At 40.6% G+C, this 19,112-nt stretch overlaps 1 protein-coding gene across 2 annotated transcripts in view; it reads right to left on the bottom strand.

The window, feature by feature from the left end:
• Nucleotides 1-2,194: 2,194 nt before the first annotated feature.
• Nucleotides 2,195-19,112, bottom strand: part of IMPG2 (interphotoreceptor matrix proteoglycan 2) — a gene marked incomplete at both ends in the record, with an annotated part of 68,433 nt that continues 51,515 nt past the window's right edge. For both annotated transcript variants that reach the window (XM_079704636.1, XM_079704635.1), the window contains 7 exons: nt 2,195-2,278; nt 2,769-2,970; nt 4,331-4,519; nt 5,830-6,040; nt 10,930-11,149; nt 11,768-13,071; nt 14,405-14,708. In XM_079704636.1, coding sequence (XP_079560762.1) covers nt 2,195-2,278; nt 2,769-2,970; nt 4,331-4,519; nt 5,830-6,040; nt 10,930-11,149; nt 11,768-13,071; nt 14,405-14,708 — 2,514 coding nt within the window. The remainder of the gene's footprint in view (nt 2,279-2,768; nt 2,971-4,330; nt 4,520-5,829; nt 6,041-10,929; nt 11,150-11,767; nt 13,072-14,404; nt 14,709-19,112) is intronic.

The raw sequence follows: 19,112 nt of genomic DNA, 5'->3' as shown, positions 1-19,112 counted from the left end.
CGAATCCATGTCCCCTACATTGACAGGTGGATTCTTAATCACTGTGCCACCAGGGAAGCCCCATACAGTTTTGATTCCCTTTAAGTACAGCTTTTGGTCTTTGTGGGTATAAAAACCATCACATCTCTTACTATATTCTAAAATTTAAACTAGAAAAAAATATTTGTGTCCCAAATTTAATTTTTTTGATAGAAAACGCTTCTTCCAACAGAGTTCCAAACTCAAGTTAATTATATGACATAGGGAATGAGTGATCTCCATCTTCTCTAGGCTTCTAATCAGTTGCAAAATAGGAGTTTTGGTTAAAGCTCTTCCCTGCCATGAAAAAAACAAAGAGCAATTAATTGAAAAAAATCCACAATGTACTGAAATGCCCTTTTGTTGTAATATATCATCAAGCTATAGTCCTAAAATCACCAATACCTTCTTTCTTTGCAGGAAAGCTGTCCTGTGCTTTGCTAAATTAAAAAAAAAAGAATCCAATCTACAGAGACTATGTAATACTTTTACTGAATCCTAAATCAAGTCCATTAATATTTTCTTGAGCTACTGGTAGATGAAAACTCCAGACTATGTGAAAGCTGAAAATGTTGTATGGATTATGTACCTTACATTTTTTCAATGCCATCTTCCCACTATGAACAACCCCCTTATAGTGTCTGTGTGAACATTCTTTTGTTTCACTGGATCTTCTTGTTTAAATCTTCTTTGTTACATGAATTTTTTAATATGTATTTTAATGCCAAACAGTTTACCAGAAGAAAGTGAAACATGCAGTCCATCTGTCTGTCCCTAATTAGGCTCTCCTGGATCCTCTCTTTGGATTTCTTAGCCTAGATGAGATGCATTTGTAATTCATGGAACGCAGATGGCTCTGAGGGGCTTATAAAAGGGTCTTAGGAAAGATAAAAAACATCAGTCATGTTCTTTCTATTGGATACCACAGAAGTGGAGCCATAGGCCATCTGCTGGCTAGAGATGCAGAGATTAGCAGGTATCCTGGTCTAAAGGGCAGAGTCCCAGTAATATTGCTCTGATAGCATTCAAGCAAGGTTGGCAGCAACTCCCATGGGCTAAGTCAGATGTTTAAAGGAGTCTCTACCATGCAAATGGAATTAGAAAAGCATCTTCTTTAGTTTCCTTTGATGTCAATTTGTCCCTTCCTATCAGAGGAACCATGCGTGAGGGGCTGCCTATCAGAGAAAGGGGATTTGGAGCAAAGGGGCAGAGGCTCCAATCAGAACCACATGTGTTATCCTGACCCTTTACCAATTTCTTCTATAAGCAGGCATGAATTGCTCTGGTTTTTCTCTTCTAAAAACCTGGTGCCATCATCTGGCCTGGGTGGGACCCATCCATGAGGAAGCACCTTTGTGAGGGCAGCTGTAGGACCAAATATCAAAGCCAAATTATAATCCCACCCACTACACTCAAGTAACATCTATAAATGTTCTCTTTACAAGATTATTGTATTTTTGTAACCTAAGTCTGGTTATGGATCCTGAGGAACAAGGGAAAAAAAACTACAGACATTTGCCCAAAATGCATGCTGAAAAAAGTAATGGAAAAAGGTAGATTGAAAAGTAAGATGAACCTGCTGTATAGCACAGAGAACTCTACTTCACTTCGCTGTATAGCAGAAACTAACATAACATTGTAAAACAACTATAGCCCCCCCAAAAAAATTTTTTTTAAAAGAGAAGATGAACTTAATAAAAGCAAGAGACACACTTTAATGAGATTTGTCTCATTCAAAGCATACTTAAAAGTATCTACAGAGATGGAAAAGGAAGTATATGTTAAAATATGTGAGAATTTATGGCTACTCAAATGGGTGGCATATATATTAATAAGAAAATATGACAGAGCCAGGAAGCTCTAGGCCAGAACAGAGTGTCTTTGTTTTCAATCTTCTCCGGCATTTGCCGTCATCATGATCTTGAGTAAGTCCCTCCATCTTTCTGAGGTTTCCTTTCCTCATTCATAAAACTTAAATAAGAAACATTCAACTTACAAAGGCATTAGGAGGAATAAATGAGGTAATCTGTGTGGATGTGTATTAACTGAAAATAACTCAGCAAATATTGGTTACCAACAAAACCCATGTAACAGGGACAGGAATTAAGTATTCATGCTTGTGGCACTAACTCTAAGGCAAACTTAAGAATCTGGGTAGGGGCGCTCTCTCAAACGCTTACATTTGATGTTCTCTCACAAAAGCTGCAAACTCAGGATCCCTGGCATACAGTTCCAAAATTCTCATTCTTTCTTGAATTTCCTTTAAAAAAAAAAAAAAGAAGAAGAAGAAGAAAGAAAAGGAAAAGAAAGTTTTTCTACATTGCATCAGAAAAACTTTAACAGCTTTTTAAAAAAGAGGTCTAATTTTTATAAGAGATTGTGGCTTTCTGAACTATCCAGGGAAGAGCTATAGAAAACAATGGCCTTTTCAGAAAAATGGAAGGTGTGGCTACTACATGAACTGCTCTGAATAACCCAGACATATATTTCTAAGGAGGTGGGGGGTGGAGGGAGAGAGCATTTGCTATTAATGATAAAGGACCCACTGGGTGGGAAATAAGGTACAGCGCAGAATTGTATACCCTCTACATATCACATCGACTGGGAGATAGCATGAGGTAAAAAACTAATCATGAAATAATTTTCAACCTTTCTTGCAACCTACTGTACACACATGAAAACACACACACACACACACACACACACACACACACACAGCAGAGCAGCAACTGAAAAACCAAGTTTCCTACCTCTCTGGAAAGCTCACTGTTCTCATACATTTGTCTGATTTCTTCCCTGCTCAGACCAGCAATCATCTCTCTGCCTGTGGAGCTGTAGAAGGGCCGTGGAGGGTAGGGTCCTTCGTACTGCTCGAGATCAGCCCCGTGACTTTCAAACACGGGGTTGTGCTTTACAGCTCTTTCCATAGATGAGAGGCTGTCAGGCTGCCTCCTGGAGCCACAAAAAGAAAAGTATGATTGAATCAGGTTCTTCTTTGGATGCTCAACTACTTGGAAGACTATTTACCTGGAGCAAGATTTTTGTTGAGGAAGAAAAAGAGGCTAACTGGATACAAATGGGGGACGAGGAGAGGTGACTGTGGAAAGTATCCAGATCAATCTCAAAAATTATTTACCAGGTGTTATCATTATTATCTCCTCAACTATCTGGTAAGTGCCTGTGGAACTGTTCCATGTCTCCTTCATCTTTATTTGCCCCACAGTGCCTGGCACCCAATAAATGCTGATGGGGAAATATGTCTGCCGATAGTATTTCATTAAATGAATACAGCTCCATTATTCCCAGGGTAGACAAATCAAAATCAGTGTGTAACCACACAAAGAATCTACTAGAAATAAAAATACAGGGGAGAATGGGCTTCAATTAAATTCAGTTCAGGTCTACAAATATGTGCTGAGCATTGATTATATGCCTAGGAACATTCTAGAGGCTGATGATACAAAGCATTGTTGGAATCTCTCCAGAAATGAGACTGCGGTCCAATGTAAAGTCAGACCCAATAAAAAAGTATAAGAACAATATGGAATTATGTCCTGGGTGCTCTAGGAACCTAGGAGAGGTGCCTCCTGGGCCTAAGCCAGAGGATGAGGGAGGTAACCTAGACCTGAAGCAGACCTGGAAGCACAGAAGCAAAGTACAGCCCGGGATTGTGATCACATTACAACCCAAAAGGTCCTTGGATCGCTAGTCTAGCAAGTAGAACCAGTTTTATTTCCTTGTTAATGAAGCTATGCTTAACTAAAAAGAGAACCAGATTCCATTTCTTGTCAGATTCTTATCTAGATTTAAAGTCTGCCTAATTACCACTGGAATGAGCCAAAGGGGAACGAACTAACAGATCTGGTCCTCACATAGGGCCTCCCCTCATCTCTATCACCCTTCCAACCCCTCCCCCACCGTGACCTTCAGTGTGCAGTGAGATTCATGCATGCCTCCCTGACTGTGCTAATGTTCATTCAACTAGCTAGAAAGTTTCCCACCCACTCCCTGCAGCAAACATCTACTCTTTGGTCCAGCTAAATACCATAGCCATCATTAAAACTTCTAAGATGTCCTCCCCTAGGCAAAACAAATTCATTCTTCATCTAGGCACCCTAGCAGCTTGTTCAAACTGTTGCTTATGTTTGTTTCCAATCTGACACACTTTGAGGACAGGGACCCTGTCTTTATTCAACTTTATAGCCCTCTCCCCTCCACGCTGATCCTTTCCAGTATTTGGCACACAGGAAGTACAAAATGAATGAATAAAAGGAATATTTTAGTCCATCAGAGAGCAATTGTCCTTACTTACCTGAAGGGTCTCTCTCTTTCTCTCCTAACATATTGAGCTTGAAGAGTCCTGATGAGGAAGAAGACGAAAGCAGCTGAAATGAGGACAAGTCCAACCATGGAGGCAATGGTGATGCCTATCACCAAGGGCTCGGACACAAACTCCTCACAGTGTTCACCTCGATACCACCAGTTCTCACCCACCCGGCACCTGGAACGAGAAGTGGCCAAGCCCCAAAATGGAATCACTCTGCTGAAAGTACCAAGTGACAGCAGAACCTACAGTGGGACTGGGAACAGGCAGAGAAATAAATGCTGACCACATGAAGCTTCAGTAAAGAGGTAAATATACAGGTTAAATGGTAAGATTTAAAGCTATGCATGAGACCTGGCACAGACCCAGGAAGTCCTCAATGACTACTTGTAAAGACTGATTAAAAGACTGACTAGACTTAAAGAAAGTCAACTTCCTTATTTATGGATAATGAAAAACAGGCTCGGGAAGGAAAAGGACTGGTGTTGGATCACACAATTAGTCAGCAACAGAGCTGGTCTAGAACCCAGGTTCCTAGACTCCTCACGTCCTTTCATCACACTGCAGAGATCCTCCAAACCCCAAGGCCACCCACTTGTGCAAAAATATCTTCAATTCCCAGAGCAGCAATCACTGCTTTTCAAAATCATATTCATTTCTCTGGAAATCAAGAGACTATTTTTCCTTTTAGTTTTCTAGCTAAACTTTACACATAGAAAAGTGTGAATCATTTCCACCTATTTCTTCTCTTTTTGGCATCTATACCAACATTTGCCCTTTTTGAAATTCACAAATTGTCCTCTTATTGATGTTTCCCCGGCTTATTCTCAGCATTCGCTCCTTTCACACCATGTGACTTTGGTTGGATGTGGTTGGGAGGTTGATTTGCTCTGCTCTTTTTAAGGGGAGTGACCAGGGAAGGCTACCTGAATCTGCTCATTTGCCTGCTGCATTTTCTTTGGTTCTACCTTTAAAAAATAGATCTTAGATACTTAAAATATATTTGTCACAATTTTAAATACTTGCTTTTCTTTATTTTTGAATATTCAGTAGGACCAAGAGCAGCCCAAAGCTGTTAAGGACATAATTCAAATAGAACAATAAAACTCCTCTGTTTCAGATACAGTGTAAAGTGTCAATCATATGCCTAAACCTAATTTGATCACCAATTGCCTTGTTATCACCACTAAGAACCATAACACAAAAATCCCCAACTCCTCTAAGTACTCTCCGTAGGACACTAGGCAATGTTTTTCTTACAGCTCCCTAAGAGCATAAGATAAAATAACCCATTGAACTGTGTATAATTCAGGCCTATGAACTGACTCAGTCCTCACAGGAGGACTAGATGGCACCCATCTATTTCCTAGATATAACTTCTATAATAAATATTGTTGTGATCATCCTAACATCATAGGTGCAGATCTCTTTTCTTCAGAGGAAGTATTTCTAATCTTGTGAAGCCAAAATCTCTAACTATAGCATACCTACAAATGGCCCCATGCCCAGGCATGATGTCACACTTTCCATCATTCAAGCAGAAGTCAGGCTGTAGGTCACAGAGACTCTGACAGGGCAGTTCTTCCACACTCAGGTACCCAGGGTAGCATCTGCACTCTGCTTCTCCACTCCAGGTGTTGACCAAACACTCGGAAAATTCATTGCATGCCTGAAACTTGCAAGGGTTGGCTTGATCACCTAAAACATCAAGCAAACCAGAAAACGATACAAGGAAAGGCAAAACACGGGAATTGGGGTACATGAAACCCCTCCACTAAGGCTCCCCCATCCAAAGTACCGTGAACATCCAATCCCCTTCCTGAATCACTGAAATACAACACCACCATCCACACCACAAAAAATTTCTGATTCATCCTTGATTGATGAGCTTTTGTCAAATTTCTCTGAAACTCAGAGCCAAACCATAAAACCCAATGACCTGGTGAGCCTCTACCTGTTTTACGTAGGAAGCATGTAGAAGCTTTAAAATCCACGTAATTGTAGATCTAAATTAAACAGTTTTCATGTACCATTCATTTCCACCAACCCTATCCTTCTGTCATCCTCCTCCATGCTGCACATGATGCTACATGCCCCACTCCCAGCCCACCCCACCGAGAACATGGATGGAGAGACAGTATCCAGAGAAGAACTGGTGGAAGCCTCAAGGATGGGTATAGCCCAATAAGAGCAGCCTAAGAACACTGGAGATTAGCAAAAGCTAATGTCAGAAAAACAAATCAGCCCTGCACCTCCTCATCAGGCCACCCCCAACAGTATTTTAGCTTCAGTAATTTCATTTTTCATTGATGGGATGAGAGAAAGTGACATTTTTTTAAATTAATTAAGACACAAACCAGTCAAAAATGATAAAAGACATTGACCATGGATGGGCCTTCCATCCTACCATGGTTCCGCTGTATGTTCTTCACTGGTGAATGACAATCTCTGAATTGCAAATGGTGACAAAGATACCACAAATAGAGGAAATAACTGTAAATGACCCATAAAATCATCTGTATGAAAAAGCATAAGAATTAGCCAGAAGACAAAGGGGAGGTTAAAAAACAAAGAGCATAGTCTCTTAGTTTCCAGATAAATTAATATTGCTCTCTGAGTCAATGATTTCCTTGCTACTGTGAAAATTAAAGACATTTTGCACAAATCTGTGGCCTTGCAGTTTGTAGGATCTCTGCAGCTGATCTTTCTTAGCCCTATGTGAGAATGGGGAGAGATACTGCGTTGAATAGTATCCCCCCAAAATTCATGTCCACCCGGAACCTCAGAATATGACTTTCTTCGGAAATAGGGTCTTTGTAAATGTAATCAGGTTAAGATGAGGTCATACTGGATTAGGTTACTGCTAGTCCAATACCTGGTGTCCTTATAAGAAGAGGGAAATCTGGACACAGAGACACAGACACACAGTGAAGAAGGCCGTATAAAGACAGAAGCAGAGATTGGAGTGATGCATCTATAAGCCAAGGAGTGTCAAGGATTGCTGGTGAACACCAGAAGCTAGGAAGAGGCAAGATAGGATTCTTTCCTAGAGCTTTCAGAGGGAACACGTCTCTGCCAACACTTTGATTTGGATTTCTAGCCTCCAGAACTATGAGAGAATAAATTTCTGTTGTTAGAAGCCACCCAGTTTGTGGTCCTTTGTTACAGCAGCCCTAGGAAACTAATACAGGAGACCAATAATAAGATGCTCATATAACAAGAAGAGCACACAAATGTGCTGACAGATGGCAGTTTCTACAAGGGAACTACACAGCAGGATTCGACTGTGTAGTTCCTAAGTCTTCACATCCTTACCCTGGTATTCATTCTGTGACTTTTTAATCAGAAAATAATCTAATCCTGGCCCAGCAGTGAGGTATAGAAGTGTATATAGGGGGTGGGAAGGATGATATTGCACAGTCCCCCTTTGTTGATGGAAATTCAAGAATTTCTGAGACACTACATGTTAAAACAAATTAAGCAAGAGACAAGTCAATCTTATCTTTAGCCAACCTTCAGATAAAATAATAGTTTAATCTGAAGGCTTTTAACTAAAAATATACAAGAATAGGAAAATTCTATTAAAAATTCTAAAACTTTGTGACCATTCCATGGGTGTGGGTGAGTGTCTAGGGAAAGGAAAAACAGAATCCATAAGAGGAAAAAGATACATGTTGCTCCCTTTTGATTCCAGATCAAGGAGAGAGGCCAAGACCAATATTTTAATCATGTGAATAAAAGACTGGAGTTTTAAAGTCGATTTAAAGTTTTAAAGTCTTTTGTGCAGGTTAAAGGTGGAGGCCCAGAATAGATAGCTCTTTGTTTGGAAGAGTACTTTAATGACTTTATGGGAAAACAAAGGTAGACTTGGAGCTAATCTTGGGATGGGAGACAGGGATCTAAACTGTAGAATGAATTACACTCTGGTTTTCCAGGGACAGGCTAAGAGAAGGATTGATGGGTCCCGGAGAATGAGAGTAGAGGAAATGTGAAGAAGGTCTGGAAATACAGCCAGAGTGGCCAGAGTAACATGGTAGCTGACTTAGTCCTGGAGAAAAAACTGGCCATTAAAAGACACCTTTGAAAGGGTGGCTGAGAAATTTTTGGATATTTACGCCTAACAGTAATATTTTTAACCCATCTCCTGTGCTACAATAAAAATTCCTCCATCACCCTCATATCATCAACAAATATCTGATGGAATCAACTGCCTTGTGTTAGAGGTACTTTGGGAAAGTAAAAACATGGGACCATGATCTGTGTTGGATTAACATAAAGAACAACCACAAGGGTCAAGACAAATGTGAGACTGGAAATTCAGCAGAAGGAAATCAGAGCTGGAGATGATTAAGAGACAGTTAAGTTCCCTGATAATTCCTAGAGATATTAGGGGTTGAGGGCCATGGATGCAGGTTTAACACAGCACACGGGAGGGACTAATGCAAATTCATTTGAATATTAAGGAAAAAGGTGACCCTATAAACCTGGATGATTTGGCATACAGCTGACATGTGAGTTACATACAAAACTGAGGTAAATGCACTTATTTATGTACTTCCCTTTAAAAAGAAGTGGGTAGACTTTTGCAAAAGTTTTATAATCATCACTGCTTGCATTTGTACGGCTAGTCAAATGTTTTTATACATGCTATTTGTTTAATCCTTAGAATAGCCCCATGAAATACATAGGCCAGGTAACATCATCCCCATTTGCTATATGAGGGAGTAAGGCTCAGAGATAAAACAGCTCATCTAGGATCACACAAATGATAAATGGCAGAGCAGAGGCAAGAAACCAGGCCTTCCAAATTACAATTAATTGCTTCTTCCACTACACCACATGGCAAAGAATGTGCAAATGTCCTTAAAGAACTCAAGTGGCAAGAGATTTGGCTATAGGGGGATTAGCTAAATCATTTTCCTCACTTTCAGTGAATAACAGTCCTTCAAGGATTTCAAAGGAAGGAATGTTTGCTTCTTTCCCGGTTAAAGAATAGGGCTGACTTCCAAACCAGTTTGAGAGTGAAAAGCACTGGAGAAATACAAACCCAGACATTCCACCTTACTCCTACTCAAAATCACTGTCCTCCGGTATATAGAAGGTAAAAAAGAACAAAGGTTTGAGGATCCAGCAGTACCCTCTGCATCCAAGTCTTCCAAACAAAAACAATGGTTCATTTCACTCATTCACAGTATTTTTGAGTACCTTCTACATGCAAGACACTGTGCGAGGTTTTGGCTACCAAGTGGTTAATAAAACAGACAAAGTCTCAGTCCTTGTGGATAGTTCAACTGGGCAAAATAGCTATTTAGCAAGTATGTGCATAAGTTACCATGACTACAATAGTTATAAACTCTACAGAGGGAAAAGAACCAACCTAGATTATGGGTGAATCAGTGAAAGTCCTGAGGAAGAGTCATTTGAACTGAGGCATAAAGGGTAAGTAGAAGTCAGCCAAGAGGGGAAAGAGATTCAGGCAAAGAAGACAGTATGCGCAAAAGGCTTCAAGTCAAGAAAAGTTTTGGAAATCTAAGGAACCCAAAATGAGCTAGTTTGACTAGAACATAGTGAGGAAAGAAGTTAGTTTCATTGGACGATACTGGGGAAGAAGATAGGGACCAGGCCTGTGGCTACTGAACCAGGCAGCCATTGAAAGTATTTCAAGCAGAAAAGTGAAATAATCTGATTATTTAGAAAGAGCACTCTGGCTACTGTCTGGAGAATGAATGGGAGGGTATGGGAGTGAGAGAAAAAGAGAGGTAGTGGAGAAACTGGTCCAAATGAGAGATGATGATGGCTTGGCCTAAAGTAGGGGAAGTGAAGACAGAGAAAAACACACAGATATATATACACATATATTTAGAATTCAGAATCAATGTAAGTTTGGTGAGTGACTGAAAGTTAGGGGTGATGGAAACTGAGATATCAGAATGACTTTCCAGGTTTCTGGCTTCAGTAGCTGAGTGGATACAGCTTGCATTTATCAAGATAGTAAAGCTGAGAAAGGTAGATTTAGTTGGAAGTTACAGAGATATGGAAAACAAGGGCTCAGTCTTAGCCTAAGGGCTTAGTCTAAGCTTGATATACATAGAATATATCCAAGTTGAGATAATCAAGTACATAGTTACATATTGATTCTGGAGCTCAGAATGTAAGTCTGATCTGCATATAAAAATGTGGAGAGTTATTGACATTTATATTAGGCTTACAATAATGGAAATTGATGAAACAACGTAGGAAAAGAACATAGAAGGCAAGAAAGGCCAAAGCTATTGGGCTTGGCAGCGTAGAGATGTAATAAGAACAGATCCATGGACAAGTAAAATAGAGAGCCAGATACAGCAGGTGGAAAAGGAAATGGGAGGTAAACATGTAAAGACAAGTGTGGACAATCCTTTTGAAAAGAGAATGATATTGACATCCTTGGAAGAAATATTTTACTAATTATCAGGATGTGGAAAATTTGTCAGACATAGTAATCTTTTACCTATAAGTATTGAATTCATCTTGATTCAGTGTAGAAGAAAATACACAAGAATAATAACTAGGTTCCACTAAGAAACCACCATAGTATTTAATATCATTACCTGATTCCACATCGAGGGAGTATTTATCAATAGCCAAGTTCATGGTTTGGTAAGCAGTGGTGCAAAAGTCTTCCAGAATCACGTATACAGCATTGGTGACATTAGGAGGGACAGACTTGGCGAACTTCATTCGGCTGTTCACCACAATACTGCCATTTCTGAAGTTCAGGATTTCTAAATTCTGGAACCCAGTGAGATTTGACTGGAGATAGGGAACCAGCTACAATACACAAAAATTGGTCAGTTTATTGACAAAATTTTGCATTTTGTTCAATACATACTGAAAACAAAGATGAACCCCTCCACTTTTCCAAATTCTATTCTATTTACGTTATTTAAACTGTTCATCAACAGAAGTATGAATTGTGAATTATTTGTGAGTCATGAGGTTTCAGTGTTATTTAGGAACCCCATGGAACTCACAGACAGTTTTAGACATCAGAGAGTTTATTCTCTCTGTTTCACTAAAGGATCGTGACAGTGAAGGCATTACAGGTACCCACAAAGCACTGGTCTCACAATAAAATGTGAATATAAATCTTAAACTTGTATCAGTCCCAGAAATTATAGAATACAATATCCAGTATCTAAGTTACAATATCCAAGAATACAATATCCAAGTGTGGCTCATACCATTTTGTGTTTTCCATTTCTTGTATCCACCTGTCTCATTATTTTCCTATGAACCCTAGGCCATTACAGTATTTGTAGATGATAGGAAATGAAAATCCATAGCAGACCACACTTTTCTTGGCTCAGATCTTATGCTCTGGGGGGAAAGAGGGGTGGTTCATACACAATTATTCACTAATGCCTGTATTTCATTTCTTATGCTTACCAGTTCTAAGAATCTTTGCTCCAGGGCTTTATACTCCAGAGAGTTTTTATTAAACAGATCTTCAGAAAACATCATGTTAGTCACTCTGAGGCTGAAGAAAACCACCAAAGCTCCTGCGGCTTGGGTATGACTCAAGTCATCACTTTTCGTTGGCTGAGCCACAATAGCCATCTCTGTGGAGTGAATACTTGTAGACATTTCCACATAACCACCAACCTTGCCATTTTCCTCTGGGATTAGCTCAGGATGATAGTAATCTGTGCCTATCTGGTCCAATTCTAATGAAATATCCTGTACGCCCATAACAACTTCATCTTCCAGCAGGGTGGAACTTGTGGTTGAAGGCAATTTGGTAGACTGTGTCATGGAAGCTTTCAACCAGAGCTTGTCAGTACTCTGTGGTGTACTTGCCAATGTGTCTCTGGGCAGTTTCCCTAGGGAAGAAGTTCTTACCCAAACTATATCTGATTCTGGCAATATGGTCCACAAAGTTTGCACATCTGGCTTCACTACTGCAATCTTGCTGTCAAACCATTCACGGCTGGATGATTCTGTAGTTTGTTCCATATCCTCCTTTAGAAAGGGTTCTTCTTGAACTGGTTTATCAGTAGAAGCAGAGATTGCTGCAGATGTCAGTAGAGGAGGTGATTTGGTAATTGAATAATAGTCAATGTCAGGTACTTCTGATGTGTGCTTAGATAGAACTGGAGATGCAGATTGAGTTGTGGTCTCTGCAAAGATGGACACAGTAGGTCCACCAAGGGTCTCATCCTCTGCAAAGTTTCTGGATCTATCAAAATGCCCATATGTTGAATGCTCAGTCCTTTGATCTATGGAATCTATTCTGTCATCTATAACTAGTTTCTCATCTATATCCTCAGTTGGCAAAAGTAAATCCTCTGAATCCTCAACTTCAAGCCATGACTTGGACAGTGGTTCAGTGCTCTTCTCTAATGAAGTCTTGCTCCACGGCCAAGTAATCAGACCTACCTTTTGCCCAGACCCTGAACCTAAACCACTCTCAAATATGAACTCTTTCTCCATAGATGTGTCTGGCATCCAAGTGTTCACTTCTAATTGGCCTTTGACTTTGGAGGCCAAAGAGTCCATGCCAAAAGGTGTAGTTACTTCTTTAGCAAGAATATCGAATGTGACAGAGGAGACTGGATATGGTGAGGATGTCAGAGACACCCCAGAGTCTTCCATGGATGGTATTATTTCTTTTGGCACAGGACGACTAAATGGGCTTGAAGGCAGTGGATCAATAGAAAGAAAATCTTCTGACCCTTTAACTTTAGTTAATCCTAAAAATAGAGTTTTCCATTAATTAATCTATATAGATGCCAAAATATATTCCCAGTCCTCCTAATAAAACCAGCTACCCATTTTTCCCCATTAGATTACTACAGACAGTTGCTGACTTTTACTTTGCCAAATCCAGCAAACAACAAGAAGATATGATTATGTTTTTGTGATATGGTACAGTCACTCATGATTATAACCCCCTTAACTGAGGATAACAAGACAACAGGTACTGAAAAAATTCATCTTCAAACACGTAATTTTTTTTACTCCCTGAAAATAAAGAACTGCTGGTAGCCATACTGACAACAAAGAGTGAATCTAGTAAAAACTTAGGAAGAAAATTCCCTAGGAAAATCCCCAAGGAATTCCCATCTCCTTGTTATGTTTATTTTTTTTATTTTTGGCCTCGCCATGCAGCTTGTGGGATCTCAGTTCCCCGACCAGGGACTGAACTCAGGCCACAGCAGTGGAAGTGCTGAGTCATAACCACTAGGCCACCAGGGAACTCCCCCTTGTTATGTTTATTATCCAACAGCCTTCAGGTTCACCCAATGTTCAAAATCCTAGACTCATTACTTATATCTTTGTTCATCTTCCTCTTTCACATATACTCCATCCCTGAGTCACATCCCACAACAGCTAAATCAGCTTCTTGACTTTCATTTCTTTTTTTTTTTTTTTTTTTTTTTTGCGGTACACGGGACTCTCACTGTTGTGGCCTCTCCCGTTGCGGAGCACAGGCTCAGCGGCCATGGCTCACGGGCCCAGCCGCTCCGTGGCATGTGGGATCTTCCCCAACCGGGGCACGAATCCATGTCCCCTGCATCGGCAGGCGGACTCTCAACCACTGCGCCACCAGGGAAGCCCTTGACTTTCATTTCTTAATCTCTGCTGTAGCTGCCCTAGTTCAGGTTTTCCCCTTCTCAAGCCTGATGAAAGCTAAAAATCTCTACTGGCCCCCAATTAATCCTATTAAAAGATACTGGAATAATCTTCTTTGAGGCTGTTTGTTTACCACTCAAATATTCAAGTAAGTAGAGTAGTTCTTAAATAGTAATATAATTAAATTATAAATTCTTTAACAGGACCTTCAAAATATCTATTACGTGATCCCATCCCAGTCCACAAGTTCATTTCTAATTATTTACCTATTTGGACTCTCCCTTCCAACCAATTAAAGCTGATTGTTCCCTTTCTCACGCAACTTTCCCAAGACATTTCCTCCTAATGAATGCTGCCATGCTTTTCTCCTAACCCTAGTCTCTCACTCTCTTCAAAACCTTTGTCATCTGATACAATAAAGAAGTACAAAAAGTCATTAGAATTCCTTACCATCTTCTAATGAGTGAGACCCAGAAGTCCTTTCTTCAGAAGCCACAGGCAAGCCAGTCTGAAGCACTGCTGGGGTGACAGAATGAAGAGTCAAGCTGCTAACCTCTAAAACCTCTGGGGAAGAACTGAGGCTCACCTTCGAGGGAAAGGCTAATTTGGGTGCAGACACTAAATCACCCAAAGGGCTTTCTGACCAGAGTTCCCTGCCAGTGGTTGAAGGAGGACCAGAGCTGAAATCAAGTGGTGAAATACTGCTCATGGTGAATTCATCTGCTGAGGGCCATTCAGCTTGAGGGGTATTATCCTGGAGGGGCAAAAAGAGGCTAAATCATATCATAGATAAAAGAAACACATAAAAATAATTTCAAATACCATCTATCTATCTACATTCCTGGATTTTCTAGGGACAAAAAGGCAATGTAATATTGGGGGAGGGAAGGGGAGTATAGGCTCTAGAATCAAACAGATCCATAATTAAATCCTAATTCAACCACCTACTGGTTGGAAAATCTAGAGAAAAATCATGTATCGCTTGAATCTCACCTGGAAAGTGGGAATAGATGAGATAATATATTTAAAAGATCCCAAACAAAGTGAGTCTGTGAGAGAAAATATTGTTTGCCTTGCTTTAGATGGCTCCTTTCCCTCTGTCTGATTAGCTTAAATACTTTAAATACATAGATGTTACTAATACCTGTAATTTGTTGTCAAAGACCTAAGCACGTTGCCCACAGAAGAAAGAACAATCAGTAATTTTATTCATCATTCTGAAAGGTATTAAATTAAGGTCTTTTATTTTGATAAGAAATTAAACACAGCCAAATGTGGTCTCTTACCTCGAGCAAATAGGAACATCTGTGAATTGGTATCACTCTTACAAAATAAAATTTTCTCTTTCCAGTGACTTTTTACTAACGTAGTACTAATCATATCTCAAAGTTTGGCTTCAGGAATAGAAAAGTAGACACAAACACAACCATTGAACATAGTAATTATTTAATGCTGTGAAGGTTAGTCCATGTAAAAAAGTTTAATGATGTTAATAGGTAAAACAGCCATAACACTGGATAGGAGTTTATATATTCCAACCTATGCTGAATAACAAAAAATAAGAAGTGTCATATGCATAGAAGGAATTCACAAGATATTTCCTAGATAAAAAATGAAAAAGGAAAATAGAAAAAATCAATCATTCTCTACTCTAAATAGCATTAAAATCACATGCAAGGACTTCTCTGGTGACGCAGTGGTTAAGAACGCACCTGCCAATGCAGGCGACACAGGTTCGAGCCCTGGTCCAGGAAGATCCCACATGCCACGGAGCAACTAAGCCCGTGGGCCACAACTACTGAGCCTGCGCTCTATAGCCCGCGAACCACAACTACTGAGCCCATGTGCTGCAACTACTGAAGCCCACGCGCCTAGAGCCTGTGCTCTGCAACAACAGAAGCCACCACAATGAGAAGCCCACGCGCCGCAACGAAGAGTAGCCCCCGCTCGCCGCAACTAGAGAAAGCCCACGTACAGCAACGAAGACCCAACGCAGCCAAAAAAAAAAAAAAAAGTAAATAAATAAATTTTTTTTTAAAATCACATGTAAGCTTTTTAAAGACACCAATGCCCACGCCCCACACCTCAGAGATTCTAACTTAACTGGTCTGAGGGTAGGACCTAGACATGGTACTTTTAAAAGCTCCTCAGTAGAGGATGCAGCTTGATCATGTGTTGGTTGTATTATTCCAGCCTGGGTTTCTAAAATACTTCTTTAGTTGTTAAATCATTATATTTCTCATCAACTGGAACCTTTAAGAAATTTTCCACAAGCATAAACCTGCCTGAAGACTAGAATTCATGGAATAGCTATAAACAAAATGAAGCCCATGAAAACCAAGAAACTCTGAATAGAATCCTCTCCCCGCTCTTCCAGGAGATTCCTGCCAAGGGTAGTGAATTTTCACTGGCATATACTCTCAAGCCTAATGTGATTTTTAAACAAAAGCATACAATTTTAAGGTGGCTACCTACACTTCAGTCCATGGCCAGGAACTAAACAACCTACTAGCCTATGGAGGGACTCAACCCACTGTCATGACCTAATTAGTCTTTTATGCTTTGCCTACACACTTCCCCTTGTCTCTCCATCAAGGGTCCATGTGAGGAAGCCTTAGACAGCACACTCTCCCAGTCACAAGGGAGGGAACATGAGGCAAGAAATCACTGAGCATGACCCAATTTATCCCCTCTTCTAGTGACAAATGCATAGTAGACCACTGCATATATATGGAGATACTCTCAGTTTCATCTACTATTTCTAAACTAAAAGCACTAAGTCAAGTAACTAATTTTCTTTTGTGGAACTCAGTGACACCAACACTTCCTACCTTGTTCATGCTCTTTTAATTAGGTCCTATTTTAAGTGGGCCACCCTGCTGGCTATTTTCATCTGCCACCACCCTAGCTCTTTCTCTTCCCTGATAATTTCATCACGCTGCTCCCTTACCAGCTGTCTTCTGTCTGAGTTTACACTTTTAGAAGCAGAAGATCAAAGGACAGGAAGAGTGAGAGGTTCGGGTATTTCTTCCCAGTTCCCTCCAAGCCTCAATACTGCGGACGTAGCTGCGTCCCTCTACCATTGCAACTTCAGCTCTCACTGGGCTCTGGTAACTGTAATCCAATGGATGGGAATGGCTTCTCTCTGTTATTAGTCTCATCATACTTCAAGATCCCTTTTTCACTCCCTTAACCCCTTAACAGAACAGGTGGTTCTGTTACTATTGAAACCCTGGCCGTGCCATGTTTTGTAGTGCAATGTATTTTTAAAATCCATAAAAGTTTGAATCACTTCTGTCAAAAGATGATTACATAATTTGTAATGAAATACAAATAGCCAGAAAAGAAGAATGAGAATCAATTAAAGTAACAACATGAACCAAAAATGGTATCATTCTGCTAAATTTGATTAGAAATAAAGAATCTAGAAAGTTAAGAGGGAAGTGATGAAAAGTGGATGGCACAATACTAGTGAATATTTTTGCCAGTGTAACTTTGATCAAAAAATGGAATAGAGGAAGACATATCTGAGCATTAGACTGGAGTCTGTGACCAGAGTCTGAGGAAATGAAATATATAGAGAAAGTAGAGAAAGGCAAGATATACGTCAAAGAAAGAGGAAGACCATCCTCAAAAGACTGGATGTAACTGCAAATCATCTATTAAAAAAAAGAGAACCATTTCAGGATAAGAAATTACCTCTTGGGAATTCTCTCGTCAGAAGTGAACATGAGGATATCAAGACTTGATTCGTGAGTAAGGCCAAAAAGATGATCTAATCAGGGGAAAGATTTCTGGCATTTTTCTAGTAAATTTTAATATTTTAAGAGTACATCATCACAAGGAGCGAACTTAACCTTATATAACTCTATGTAGTGAAGGCAGCTTGCAATCACTGACCTGCATACACAGTGCTCCTATATAACCCAGCACCAAATAGACACACAAAGTTGCTTTATATTTCTGACTAGAGGGTCTAAAACTTTCTGGGTCCTCAAGAATGGGCCAGAGTGATGTCAGCTGAGTAAGACATCCCCCACTTGTATTCCCCCTTCAACAGTAACAATTTGGCATCCTCCATGGACAAAAGTGCCTTTGTGGGAGCTGTGGGATCCAGCATCATACACCAAGGGACCCAGAAGGAGTCTAGCCCACTCATGCACTAGGTAAGAAGCATACAGACCTCAGTCCTGGCTGTGGACCCTGAGGTGGCCCGTGAACTGGCTCCAGCCCCTCTTGGACACAGTCTGGGAGCCCCTGGAGAACAATGACTTAGACAGTCACCCATGAATGACACAGCCTTTGTGGAAGTCAAGGAGTCCAACAGAGAATCTCCAAACACACCATTTGAGCAAAAAAGTCCAACTTTAGACACATTGGCGAGTGTAAGAGGAACAGTTTCCCTTTACCCACCTCATCCCTCCCTAAGGCAGCACAGCTCAGGGCCAAGAGAAACCCTCTCTGAACATGATTTCTGCACAGCGGAAAGGGAGAGCATGTGAGTGAGTCTCTGGCCTCCCCAGCTGTGCAGGACCTTGCTAAAGAGGTCTGTTTCTCTCTCACTCTATCCAGAGAACTGAGTTGTAAGCTGCATGACCAGGGGATGGCAAGTGGCTGAAAGACAGCGGCCAGGACTCTGAACATATCACAGGGATGCAGATCCTACTAACTGCATGACTGACTCCACCAGGAGGCCTGACCACGAGTTGCCAAGACACCTTGCCCATGGATACCCCTCAACTGGCCCATGGGCACCTCACCCCCACAGGCACCTCCTCCACCCCACGGCCAGCTTCTCGTGTGCACTCCCCATGGCAGGGAGAGCGAACTTTGGCAGACAGCTAGGGAGCAGGCCCAAAAAGCCAGCCTGAATCTATCTATAGGCCAGGGAGAGACGACAAAGTTAAGCTGTTGCACTTCCTTTAGGAAAGCTGTCAGTACTTAGCCTAGTGCACCGCAGGATCAAGAGAAGGCATACAAGCTTAAGAATTCTACCACAACAGGCAGCAAGAAGTGTGGAGAAGGTGTATCCATAGGAGGTCTGAGAAAAACAGAAAGAAAATATTCAAATGGCCAATAGCTACATGAAAAGATATTCAACATCACTATCATCAGGGAAATGCAAATCAAAACCACAGTGAAATATCACCTCACACCT

Source organism: Hyperoodon ampullatus (assembly GCF_949752795.1).
Source record: "Hyperoodon ampullatus genome assembly, chromosome: 5".
Lineage (NCBI taxonomy): Eukaryota > Metazoa > Chordata > Mammalia > Artiodactyla > Ziphiidae > Hyperoodon > Hyperoodon ampullatus.
The sequence above is the reverse complement of the archived record's forward strand: the minus strand, read 5'-3'. Positions and strand labels throughout refer to the sequence as shown.